General features: G+C 39.2%; 3 protein-coding genes across 6 annotated transcripts in view; 2 read left to right on the top strand and 1 right to left on the bottom strand.

Moving 5' to 3' along the window:
- Positions 1-13777, top strand: part of Twin (CCR4-NOT transcription complex subunit 6-like twin) — a 219388-nt gene that overhangs the window by 40688 nt on the left and 164923 nt on the right. The gene's annotated exons all lie outside the window — the stretch shown is intronic.
- LOC138944139 (CCR4-NOT transcription complex subunit 6-like) overlaps positions 1-13777 on the top strand; it is a 383005-nt gene that overhangs the window by 271072 nt on the left and 98156 nt on the right. The gene's annotated exons all lie outside the window — the stretch shown is intronic.
- The window catches only part of LOC138944105 (uncharacterized), a 95963-nt gene that overhangs the window by 19063 nt on the left and 63123 nt on the right, over positions 1-13777 (bottom strand). The window contains exon 6 of one of the 2 annotated variants that reach the window (XM_070315020.1): positions 9362-9979. The exons of the other annotated variant lie outside the window; for it this stretch is intronic. Coding sequence (XP_070171121.1) covers positions 9974-9979 — 6 coding nt within the window. The 3' untranslated portion in view covers positions 9362-9973. Of the gene's footprint in view, positions 1-9361; positions 9980-13777 lie in introns of those variants that run through there. 2 annotated transcript variants of the gene reach the window in all.

Here is a 13777-nt window from a genome sequence, read left to right as displayed (position 1 = left end):
TATACGACTGTATATAAAGGTCAAACCTACCGGGTGGCCTCGATTCATTTATTTACGGCCAATGTTCCTCTAGCGATAATTGAATAAAATATTATGTAATTTTTAAAATTGAAAATATCTCAATTATTAAGTTTTAAATTGAATTTTCGTCTCTGATATTACTGTGGAAATGAGAAATTTTCCAATCTTTTTCACCATCGAGTTAAATATGCAATCATATTATACATTCTCTATTATGTATTATTTCCGAGTAAAAATAACGTTTTGCATTCTTAATTAAATTTTGTAATAAAAAAAATATAGGGAAATTATGAAAAATTCTGTCAATTTTATTGAGAATTTTGAAAAATTAAGAATTCTCTCTCTCTCTCTCTCTCTCTCTCTCTCTCTTTTGCTTTTTCCTTGAATATTTTATTATATTTTCGAAAAACATTTTAAATTGATTTATTAGTTTATAACTTTATAACTTAGATTTTTTTAATATATTTATAATGTAAATATTTTAGTTCGAGCTTTACTTAAAAATTACCCAAATATCCTGGAAATATATACGTCTTGTAGCTTTCCTTATACAGGGTGTTAAAAAAAAACCATTAAATATTTATATAGTAGATGGGATACAAAAATATCGACGGGACGGAGACAGAGATACTTCATCAGAGAATAATCGCGGCTACAACAGGCGCGGCGTGTCGGAGCGGGTAGCAGCCACGATAAGAAACGCTTACCCAACTGCGAAAGCGCTCGGCATTAATTACGGCGAAACGCCGGCAAAAAGACGCATCGGGGATTCCCTACCGTGAATCCTCGATCTCCGCCGGGTCCGAACGATCGCACGGTATCATTTATCGCGGGCGCAAAGTCCCGGGCGGGCCCGCGCCCGTCTTTTTGCCTCGTTTGCTCCGCCGTAGGTCGGCCGAATATCTCTCCATGGAGACTGCGAATTTTCATTAAGCGGCGGAGTCGCGATGTCGTAAGAAGAAATTAGGTTACGCTTACGCGGGAAGAAGGGAATTTACGTCGACGACATAGTTCGCGCTGCAGCGTATTACAGAGCCGAGCCGGTTATTTACACGCCTCGTAAGCGTTAAAGCCTTCTCGCTAACTCGGTTTTTAATTCCGAATTCTCGAATTACGTTTAGAAAAAAAGCGTTCAAATATTCTTCTCATGTCTTTTTTTTTCTAATTTATCATCATTATAACACTTTGAAATTACGATACGAGAAGATTCATTTTCAGCTTTTGTACCTTCAGATTTGTCATTTTCATTAATTTTATTTAACTCTGTGTGTGCTTTACACTTCCTCGAGAAATTAATTTGGTGATAGAGGATTAAATCAGTTTAGTGACTATGCAATTTGTAGGATAAAATATGCGGCGTGGCCTGGTAACGAAACACATCCATATACCTGTCATTGGATGACTTTTGATTCCCGAGTAACTTAAGAAACGAAGAGATTACAGCCGACGGTCTCTGTGTGTGTGTGTGCATGCTCAGATTAAAACTCGTCGGTAACGGTATCCGTATTATGCCGGTGGTATACACGCGATACAAGGTGGAAAGCAGAGTCACTTTACATTTACGGAAGCGCGGATTACGCGAAGTCAATGTAATGTGATCGAAAAGAACGCTCGAAATCTACGCAAAGACCGAGTGAAGGATCGGGAACCGTCGTTTAACGTGTCGTATGACGCTAAAAGAGGGATTATCGCTAACGGAGAAAGGCATTTGCGCGATTCCGAGATTGTTACATTGTCGGCAACACGTTGTTGCATTAAATGATTAAATCAAGCAATGTTTCCGTCGATGTATGCTCGAATCGTTTATTTATTGGAGCATTCATTTGCGAAATGTCGCGATATTTGTCAATATTATTATCAGGCAGGATATAAGACACCGTATATCTTATAAAGTGTCTCAGTTTTGGAATTAAATTTTTGTAGAATACAAATCTATTTTGAATTTAGAATTATTTTATTTGCATTCTTGTGTAACACGTATAAAAATACATACATTAGATAGATTATTATTATATTTTTTAAATTTATTAGTATATAAGAATTATATTGAAAAAGAATTTTCAGGTTCCTGCGTTAAATTAATATGCCAACTATTTTTTTTTTTTTTATTCCTGATTACACTGCAATTTCATTAATGCAATTTTAATTTAAACTAAAGCATTCGTAATTTAAATGGATAAAGGTAAAGGTTCTTAAGTACTCTGGATTTAAAGCTGTTTAGCCGATGTCTATCTTAGCAAACTTTGATTCATCTTTGACTTTTCTTTCAATCCAGCCAGAATGGATATTTTTGAGGCTTAAGCAGCCGAGATGACGGAAACCTCTTAAAATTTCTGTGAAAAACGCATCTGACATGAGTATGCTGCAAAAATAATATACATATATAGTCGCGCATCTTACGCACCTATACGTGTCTAGACCGTGAAAATTACTATACGTAGGTAAGACGACTATTCGCGTCATACAGATGTAACGACGTTTCGCGGACGGCTTCTCGCGTGGGAGGAAATTACGCGGAACTGATGAGATCTTCATCGCGTAGCTCTCGCATTATCTATTCAGGATTTGTGAGCTTGTCGCCCTGCATCACGCGGAGAAGATTCCCCGTCGCCGCTGCCGCTGCCACCCACGTCTGCCCACGTTTCTGCCGGGATTTCGCGGAATGCATCCTGACGTGAAATTCATTTTCAGATTTTACGAAACTGCGAACTCTCTCATATATCGAAAAGTCGCGTCCGTGCAATAAATATGCCGCGTTTTGATTTAACACACAATACGTATAAGGATTATTATATAATGTAGAGATTATTATACTAAATAGAATTCTCCATTGCGCTATTTCCAAGGGAACGATGCTAATAAAAATTATAGAAACATGATAAATAGATTGATGTTTAAAATATCGAGAGAAAAAGAGAAAACTGATGCGGCAACGCGATGTAAAAATAACGAACATTATTAAGACATCATAGAATATCTCTGATATATAGGAACCTAAAATAAATTAATCTTAATAAATTTAAAATTGAGTTTTCTCCTTTTTTTTTTTATAGAAATACAAAAAGAATATTATAGTATTCCTTTACAAATCTAAATGTCAGAAGCTCAAGTTCCACGATAATCTTGTTACTAAGAAATCGATTTTCTAAATAGACACAAAGTAAGTGATATTTTAAATTCCTGAATTTAAATATAATAACAAATATTTTTGAAAAGTCGATATATATTTACACCCCGATTAAGATCTTTCGTCGCTTCGAAATCGTTTCTCTCAAATCGCAGCGAATGGCCGTTATCGGAAACGCGCGTGCGTTTATTGCGCGAGATAACACGCTTTATTATTATTACACATAGCCTAACAAGCGATATATAATCTGCCGCTATACCAGGTGTGCCATCTGCTTGCTTTCTAGTGCTTGTCACTCGTGCCGACCGGCTTTGCCGGCTCGCCGCGTTCCGTCATTGCGCCACGCCGGTGAGCGCATAAACATATTATCCGAATGGTTTCATTCATTTCATCGCAGCCTCTCGCTCGTACCGGCTCGTTCTCGCTCGCTCATATCGCGGCTCTTTTAACTCTCTCTTTTATATGTAATTTTAATCGTCGCGTAAAACGCAATTTTCTCCTACGTCGCTCGCTCCTTGCGACTCGATAACATTCTGCGTGCGCTTACGCATTATTTTAAAATTATAATGAGAGATATAAAGGAAGTACGGTAGAGAGAATATGAACAAAAGCGCGTTTTCCGAAAGTTTTATTTTTTTGAATAATTTTCACGGACATAAACCTCATGTATTCTCTTGGAAAATAATTAATCATATATACATATGTTTTTTAATAAAATAATTTTTCAAGGAGAGAGAAAGAGAGAGAAATATCGAGAATAAATCGCAACGCGAATGAGGATTAAGCATGTCTTTTGCGGATGCATTTGAGACGATACGCGTGAAGTCAACACTCGCATATTCGCTTCGTAGCGTGACGAAGAGCGCGACTCGCATTGCTCTCTCCCGGAACGGACAAGAGAGCGAGTGTCGTCTTCCCTTTTCCCGGCTGTAGATCATACGATAATGATAAACGGGATGTAGCCTCGAATGGCCGTTGACCCGCGACCTATTTGCGCGACGTACACACTCCGTCAATGCTTACGAAAAGCTCTCCTCGACACTCGAGAAGCGCATATGTATATATATATATACCCACACACATATACAAAAGTACATATAGAAACACGTACCGGTGCTTGTTACACGGACCGTCATTCGTGCATATTCGTCACACCTAACGTATATACACTGTGAACCTATACGCTCTGTATATATATCTTATACAGGGTGTTTCGTAAGGTTTGCGTTATGCTTCAATGGCATGCTCGTTGATGAATTTGCATATAATTCTTATTTGGTGAAAATTTTAATATTGGATTGACATCTGGTTGTGTTTAAATATTTGATTTTATTGCGTTGGTGAGAGACACTCTAGCGAACGAAGTAATCGTAGACGTTATATATAATTTTGACGTTTGCACACGATTGTACTCCAATTTAAATTTTTACGAGGAATAATTTGTCTTCTTATAGATTTTTATCGAAGATTAATGAAATTTATATCTATCAGTCACACACGTATTATAATAATCTTTGCTTTATATTCTCTTGAAAATAAATTAATATCCGCTCATCGTTCAATATTAAACAATTCAAGAATTTTAAGAACTCGATCGGATTAATTTAAGAAAATCAATAAGTGTCAGACACGCAGCGCAACCGGGGTCATATTCTCGCTTTTCAGACAATCCACGGCGAATAAAATTTATGAATTCTCCTCTGTCAAAACGCGCAATTCGCCAAAGTATACTTAATTTCAAAACTTTAGACATTTTTGCGCGAGAGTGAAAAGATCTCGGATGAAATTTCCACCGAGAAAGAGTCCACTTGAGGATTTTTCCCCCGAACCTGTTCCAGCTGCTACTAGAGCGTGCATTTTTTTTTTTTTTTTTTTTTGGAGACACCCGTAATAGAACGTTGCTGCGCGATTCGCAGCAGCGGCGTGATCCGCCTCTCGGAGGCCGAGCTGAACGCTACTTGAAATTTTCAGGGGAGGATGATTTATGTGGCAGGCCTCGACCTCGCCACTAGTCGACTCTCTATGCGTTCGAGAGGCATACATTTTAATCTTAGTCACACTAGAGAGCCGCGAGTATACGCGAGAGACGTGTATACTGCACTCTCGAAGCGATCCCCGTAGTCTTCCGCGTCGCGCCTCGAAGAAATATGATACGTTAAGGGCGGTATACACAGTTGAAAATCATCATACGTTATATATTCAATATCTGATTGAAAGCATAATTAATTATGAACCTGTACTCTTATGAATCATTCATCGAGCTTCTCGGATTCGTATTGCATAAATTCCTGTGTGATAGAAGAATCTCTATCGTTATTTCATATTCACTGTCGATCAATCTTTATTTATTGCCTGAAATAATCATCGACTTATCAAGTTTACTTTAATTGATTAGACTCTGTTTTGATATTTATCAAGGCGCTTATTAACTCAAAGCTTCCAGGCCGCTTTTCAACGATCGTTGGAAATAAATATTAATGATATTTAATTATCTCTATTATAAATATTAATTTATTTAAACTTAGTTAAATTATTTATGCCGTACTCTTAGAAATAATCTTTAAAATTATTAAAAAATGGTTAACAGGTTATTAATTTTTTAAAGTTTATGAAATATGGAAGAGAAATATTTATGCTTTATGTATGCGACTCTGGCATCGACATTTTGTTAAATAGCTAAAGGCCAAGTCGTTCGCTCTCGAAACTCTCGCCTGGTGCACATTTATTTTTTGATTTCCGGCCAGTTTTGACAAATGCTCAAGCCATCTGTGATAAAACGGGAGAAGTCGCGCGTGGCTGGGTAAAAATGGAATGATGTACGATACCCTCGAAATCGTCAGCCAAGGCAGGAATGGCTGTAAAGGACCGCGTTGTATCGATAATGATTCTAACAATAGGACGTAATGAGGCGAGTCGAGACGCGTCTCGGAGAGAAAATAACCCGATAAGTTACCCCCTTTAAATGACTAATCAAATGACTGAGTTCGATAGCGAGATATAAGGTACACTTATATTGACAGTCATATGAAATAATGAATGAATGAGAGAGAAATATGCTAAAAGAAAGAACAATTTTGCACATGCTGGCTGCGTGATTATAGACGCAAGAGATGTGTGTTGGAATTGTTAAATAGTTTTAAAAAATATATCAAAAGTCATACGTTATAGAAGAGAAATACGTTTTTTAATATTTTAGCTTTAAGAAACGTGATTTTTATTGAAGATGAAATTAAAATCTTCCGATTAACACATTTATCTCTGTCTATCCATTTCATCTGGCGCTTAATTCGACATATTTGCATTCTGATTTTAATCTGATATTAATATTTTATAATACGATTGTAAAAGAGAGAAATAATATTTTTTACCTTTCTTTCCATGTAAATCAAAGGGAAAATTTAACTGCAAGTCAAGATAAACGAGTGAGGACAGTTGCTGTTTATTACCTGTCAACTCGAATATGTTAACACATGCGGATTACGTATACATGTCGGGCTTTCGAGATTCTCTTTCGAAGTTTCGTCCTTCCGACGACACGCCGTAATTCGCAGGACGGCGCCTCATTCCGTCGCGACGTTCCAACCGGGCTTTCAATTCGATTACGATTTCGCGGTGTGTGCGGTTTACGATGCACCGGCCGCATGCGATGGTCCCTGATGAGAATTATATTGCGCTCGTCGTCGCCGTTCTTCGCCGGAGCCGCATGTTCTCGTATTTTCCCGAAACGGCACAATGCGAGCCCCATACGTTACGCCAACCCCAAACATGGTGGTACTAGAAATACAGTAAAGTCTCTCTATGGTTTTGTTTGGATGAAACCGGGACAAGCTCAGATAAAACTCGGATTATACGAAATAAAAGATCTGCGAGATAAAATAGAGAAAAGAAGTGACTCGAATTGACACTCGAAACTAAATATAAAACAAGATTTTGGGTTTTGTATAATATTGTATAATTTAGATATTTAGATTCAAACGAAAGAATAAAAAAGGAAAAATGAGAAAATAGTTTTGGTACTTTCGTAAAACCGATAAGCGATTTTTAGCTTGCCTTAATTTACGGAATCTCGAACTATCGAATTTCGAATTATCGGATTTCGAATCACCGATACTCTGTACTGCAATTTAGATTTAATACAATCTCGACACTATTGCTTCTTCAACAGCGCAGAGTTGGATCGAGAAAAGAATACAACGATTCCAAGATGTAGAAAAAAAAAAAAAACGGATATATCCGCAAACTTTTCCCGAGTGTTTCCCGCAATGTAATTTGGAAAATTGGAAGCACGCGGGATAAGCGGCTCTCGCCGGTGTCGCATCTATTACCACTTATATCGCCCTTATTCTCTCGACCGTTTATTCCTTCTTTCCCCTTATCGCGCTCAGTCGTTCCTTTGAATTAATACAATATAAATGCAAATTGAATCGCGCGATCAACGGCGACGGCAAGAAATTCCGTCGGCTAATCGCGAAAGCCGCTCGCAGCCGCCGGTCCACCTCGTTGCTTGTCGCCTCTCGTTAATCTCGCGACACACGATCCGTGCGATCACGCCGATGAAGAATGCCGGAACGGCGAAATAAATCAATTAAGCCAGTTTGATCGAGATTGACGTTCGATATGAATGGCGAAAAATTGCCAATTCATTTAGCTAAACGATTCTTGCTAAATAATGAAATTCTTCTCGTAAGATGAAAACGTGACTGAAATCAGAATAATTCGCGGTACGAGTTTCCGTCATATCTAGACGGAAACTCGTACCGCGTTCAAACTTCAAAAGTCGGTTAATCGCGATGGATTTTTCCAAGCTTTTATACAACTTTTTATTTCCTTCGCAAAAGTCGCTCTATCATCTCCGGCGGTTGTTTTCGCGTAACGGGAGGACGAGTTTTCTTAGCGAAACGAAGAAAGACGCCTTTGATCTAAAAGCGATTCAGCGTAATCACGCCCATGCGCATCGCGCTTAACCGACATTCTGCCGTATTACCTTCCACAAATAGCGAGCAGACGGCGGCGGCGATTCTCTTCGGACGCTAAAACATCTAATAGGATAGTGACCGTTGCGCGAACAAACCAGGGCACTCGAACGCGCACAGCAACAGCAACCTTCCTCTCACGAAGTGAGTACGTCTGTATTGATTACGAACGGACATTACATCCCACGTCCAGTTTCCCTTCGTCTCTAAACTTGCCACGATCGATTCTCGCCGGCGATCAATCTTGCACCAGTCAATTTCCCCATGTCTAATTAACCCGCGAATCTTCTGATTTCCCTCATTGACTCATATCAGTCTATTCTGACAAAAAAAGCGTATCTTGATGTTTCATCTCGCATATATTTCGATATTGAAGATTATGCAAATTATAAAATTAGAAATGTGCTTTTTGTAAAATACGATTTAATTAAATTTAATCGTATTAAACGGGATTTTTAATTAAGCTCAATTTTATCTTATTAAAATAATCAATCGAAAAAAGATTCTCCTTTTATGCTTAAAAGAAAGTTTGCTTATTTTGTATGTATTAATCATGTTTTTTTGAAGAATTTTTGTAATGTACTCTTCATATTTGAAATATAAAAATTCTTATGAATTCATGCACATATTAAAGGAAAAAAATACGGGAATGTAAATGATCCTAGATTGATTCTTTCGCTTATCATTATCTATTGATCTCATTCTTCATTCTTTTTTCTCTTACATATGCATAAATCTTAATCGCGTTCGCGAGAGGGAGAAATGAAATTTCTCTTCGAGCGTTCGCGTATCGTACGTCGTCGCAAGGAGTTTCCAGCTGGTCGTACTCGCGCGCGTAACTCGCATACCTATTATCGCGCCCATAAATTTTTATGCGACTCCGGATAAGCCGTCGTGTCGGTTGGCAGAGCAAACTTCCGCCCTTATTGTAACTGCGAGTGCGAGATTGCGAGTGCGCCCCGTACGACTTTTACTTGCCCTGGAAACAATAAAATTGTCTCGCGAAGATTGTTAGTCACGAGTTGGCCCGCGTTATTTTCTGCCAGTTTTCTCGTAAACGTAACAAGCCGGTGTGAGAGATCAAACAATGGTAATTTTTCTATATCTTATTTATATATAATTTTAATAATACAGCAGCGCCCAATTTTTTATCTCGAACTTCCACACAGATTTGTTCTTTAAAAATAATTTGATTTATTATCCGCCAAATTTTGTGTCTTCTCGGTCTCGATAATTTTTTTTTTTTTTTTTCCTAACACTTGGTATAACGGTGGATTTTTATTTTTATCGAGAAACTAGAAACTGCGGGGACGATCCCCGCAGGGATGAACAAACGAGCTTTCCATCATCGTCATCGTCGTCGGCTAAACGGAATTCAAAAGAGAAATTTCGGTCGACTCACTGATCGTTATTAATGATCGTGTATCGCGCGACGAGATCTTCTCGCTCGAACGCCTCGGCGGCGAGAATATATACGCATCGATTTACGAGCCGCTTCGTTGGTCACGTTGGTTCGTTCGTCGACTACGCCCCCGAGCTAGCGTGATGAAAACGTCCACTCGTTCTTCTCGTATCAATCCCTCTACCGAGTGCACCACGTGGTAACGAGATTAAGCGCTGTCAATTCTATTCATCGCTGTTCGTCGTCGAAGACTCGCCGAAGATCGAGAAGCGCCGCGATAATACGAAAAGTGTTCTTCGTCATGATCGGGAGAAGAGATTTAATCGATATTCGCTTCGTCATAGAAATTGTTGTACTACTCATCACTATTAGCACGAAATGTATATGTATCTCCTTGAATTTTTTTTATCCATCTCTTCATTTCTTCTTCTTCGTCGTCTTTATTCGCTCTCACATCTATTATACAGGTAATAATATATATATATATATATATATATATATATATATATATATATATATGTAATTAATAAATATTTTTTTATATAATAAATATATTTGAAGAGAAAATAAATAGAATTGATTTTAATAAGATATATACTTTAAAGAATCTTTTTTCCTTTTTATTGCAAAAAGTATCTTAAATTAAAGAATAATGTGGATATTTATTGAATTTTTATCTATGGCTTCTGTGATATAAAATTTTATCTGCATTACTCAAGATTAAGGACAATACATGGCGTGTGAATTAGAGAGTGATAGGAATCCGTTAGATTGGAGAGAACGAAAGCGTCAGACAGAGGAATAGAAAGGAGTAGGAAGAAGGATTGCGCATACGCAAGTCTCGGATGGAGTAGGTACACACGTGGCTAGGTGGCTTATTTGTGTGCTCGCGTAAGGTGCTAATTTGCGAAGTACACGGCGTATGTACGCGCGTGTGTGCATACGAACTACGGACGTGTGTCCTCGAGCGAAGCGTGCGCAGGTACCGCAAACTGCGCGAGACCAGAGGTCGAGAGGATGAAATGGGGAATTCAGGGGGAAGGAGAGACAGAGAGAGAGAGAGAGAAGAAAGGGAGAGGATACGTGGAGAACGCGTAAACGTACGCATGCGACTGCATGCTCTTGCCGCAGTTAGTTGCGTCGGATGCGTGCATACGAGTTTTCCGGCATACCAATGCCTGAAACCGGAAAGATCGTACTCTTCTCGCTTTTATTGTCTTTCTTTCCTTTTTTTCTCTACCGTCAAATGTCGGCGATACAGCGTTCAATGGGGGGTTGAAAATTTACACGCGAATTTGAATGTAAGTAATTCGATTTACTTAATATGAATACTATTGCGTGTTTTATCTGTGAAGAGTCCTGCTCGTCGTATCTAATGTCTGTTAAAAATTATAAAGTCTCTATAAATAATAATCGCTCGAGTTCATTGATTTAATTAAGTTATAATTTAACTAATATTAAATTATACTAACTTCGAAATGCTTATTCTTAACGCGACTTGGCTAAGCTTCTCGAATTCTAATATCTGCAACCGAGGAAATGTATGCGACTTGCGGGACATCCTATATATAACCGATTGGAAGGAAGAAGCGGATAGAAGCGGATCGGTGGCGGAAATTCATATCGCGATACATCTGTCGCTGACACGGATGTTTCGCCAGTTTCCGTTGCGCACCAACCGGCCAATTCCGCTCCCTTTTCTATCTATGCTGATATGCATGTATATATGTGTATCTCTCTCTCTCTCTCTCTCTCTCTCTCTCTCTCTCTCTCTCTCTCTCTCTCTCTCTCTCTCTGAATATCCGTGTCGCTGCTTCTTTTCGTACCGTTATGAACTACGACACGTTCGCTCGTAAATCCCATAGATGTCGAACGATCTGCTAGCGGTTATCGATCCGAGACTCGTTGATTACACCGCACTACGAGCTTAGACCACAAACCGAAGTAAATATCCTCCTCTTCCTGACCCGCGCAGCCTTTTCGCACGATCACACAGAAGGATAATTACCTACGAGCGGAACGCATTAATGCGCGAGCGCGATTCCTTTCTCTCTTTTATTGATCCCCGCAGGCAGAAGGGAAGAGTCAATTGCTGTTCTTTTCCATTTGCGAATTCTCTAATGATGGCGAGTCCTAAAATGATGCCGCGATTTATACCGAATCGCAAGATTTTTTTTTTATCACTACGTTCGCTTACGTAATTATTTTTTGTCCCGACAACTCGTGTGAGCAAATTCTTTATGAAAATTAAAATATGTCGTATCGAGCGCGATTTATTGATTCGTCATTAATACACAGTGTAAAAAATTTTCTAAAAATTCAGACACATTTTTGTCGTTGAATTTTCAGACTCTGGGTATCTGAAAGAAATTTCAAACAAACACAATCTGTTTTAATCATTAAAGTTGTCTTTCCTCAAAGTTTAGAAGAGTTTATCTGAAGTTTTAGTCAATTTTTTTATAGTACAATATAATTCTTGAAAAATTTTTATGAAAATCATACGCAACGATTCATAATCAATATATTTTTCTCTATCCGTATCCCGAATAGATTTTCAAACATTTATCTACTCGTCTAATTTTTGTACGTCCGTTAATAGTAGAGATACATTGCCCGTTAATATATTGTAGTAATACAATTGAATAACTGGCAACTCTCTTTCAATGATTTTTTCACCAAAGTATAGCCGTTATTAAATTCTCTATGCATATTCATACACGGTCGTATCGCATTCCAACATCGCCAGGGCAAGATGCGCAGTTAAACGATTCTGGCACCGATCTCGCACGATTATCGCATCGGAGTCAAAAACACGTTTCCCGTTTATTCGCGGATTTTTTGCGCAACGTACACGCATTGTGCCTCGTATTAGATATACGTACGACGCTAGGAGACTCTCTTTTTGCACAATCTCGTCCGATTATACCTCGATTCTTTATACGCGCGTGCCCCGTAACGGCCGCGTATAAGTGGCACACAATGCGGTAACTGCGGGGACCGTAGTTAGGGGTTAAACACGCCATCGCGTCCGTTCGCCATCGCTATATCGCCGTCCTCGTCACCATTGCGCGTTTATTCGCTGACAAATCGTTTGACACCCGTGTATATGCGCGCCGTAATGATACGCTGCCGAGCACGGGATGCCTCCTTTGCATCCGTGACGTATTGTAAGCGCACATCGTACCCGTAATGATACGCCATAGCGTGCTATTAATTTCGCTGCACGAAATATTTCCCGTCCAGAACAAGGGAAAGAGAGAGAGAGAGAGAGCAAGAGGGAGAAAAATGAAAGGAGAAAAACTTTGCGAGGATTAGAAAGAAGAGGGGAAGAGAGAAAAAAAATGATAGTTAAGCACGTCGACGCGCGTTGCTTAATTATAACGCGCACGCTCGCGGACGAGGATAAGAATAACGTTCATAGTGGTATACACGGTATATACTCGCATTATTTGCAATTTTTCGCGGAGCATACAGCGAGCACACAAGAGTCACGCTCCTCGGTGCCTTAGCCCGCTGGCACACTATCTCGCGCGGATTCTCTCCGCGAGTTTCTCCTTGAAACGCGTCTCTATCCCGCGCCTTACGGTATTCCTCCTCCTTCTCCTTCGTTCTCTGACAATATGAACCACCGTCATTACTCATGTTGTCTCGTTGACGATTATGCGCTCTAACAAATTGTACACGGCGTTATACGCTCTACTTCCTCCTCCTTCGTCTCCTCCTCACCTACTGTTCTCTATTCCTCTTTTTTTTGGCCAAGATTACGAGTCCGTGCAGAAAATGAACGCGTTGTTTGTCAGCTATTTGTACGGCAGCTTTTTCTTTTCGGAGGAGTTAGAATTCGGACGCACGGATCGTCATTAACCTTGCAATCGTGTGTGTATGTGTGCGACCCACGCGGTCTCACGCAGATCTTTCGGAATCTTTTTAAATAGAGCGAATTTTTTTCTCAGTAAAATAAGACAAATAAGATAAATTGGAAGTTTCTCTTGGAGATATAAACGACTGCGAATTTATTAAAGATCTGTTTTAAGATTCATAAAGATACTTTATATATTTTCACGTTCTCTTATCGAATCGTTTCAATCTAAGTAATTTTCTTCATTTTTGGAGAGTCGACTCTCCAATCACTTCCGTCATTCTGAACATGCCTCGATTGCTGGTTATTATTATAACAACGCGCGTTGCTTGTTGCTTCATACCGCGAATAACCGGACACATTTCGCGCGACCGCCTCGGGGCGCCAACTTCGGG

Source organism: Polyergus mexicanus, unplaced genomic scaffold (assembly GCF_030449975.1).
Source record: "Polyergus mexicanus isolate NDT 795.1 unplaced genomic scaffold, iyPolMexi1.0 SCAF_2, whole genome shotgun sequence".
In the NCBI taxonomy this organism is placed as follows: Eukaryota; Metazoa; Arthropoda; class Insecta; order Hymenoptera; family Formicidae; genus Polyergus; species Polyergus mexicanus.
Note: the sequence above shows the minus strand (reverse complement) of the source record. Positions and strands in the feature narration are given on the sequence as shown.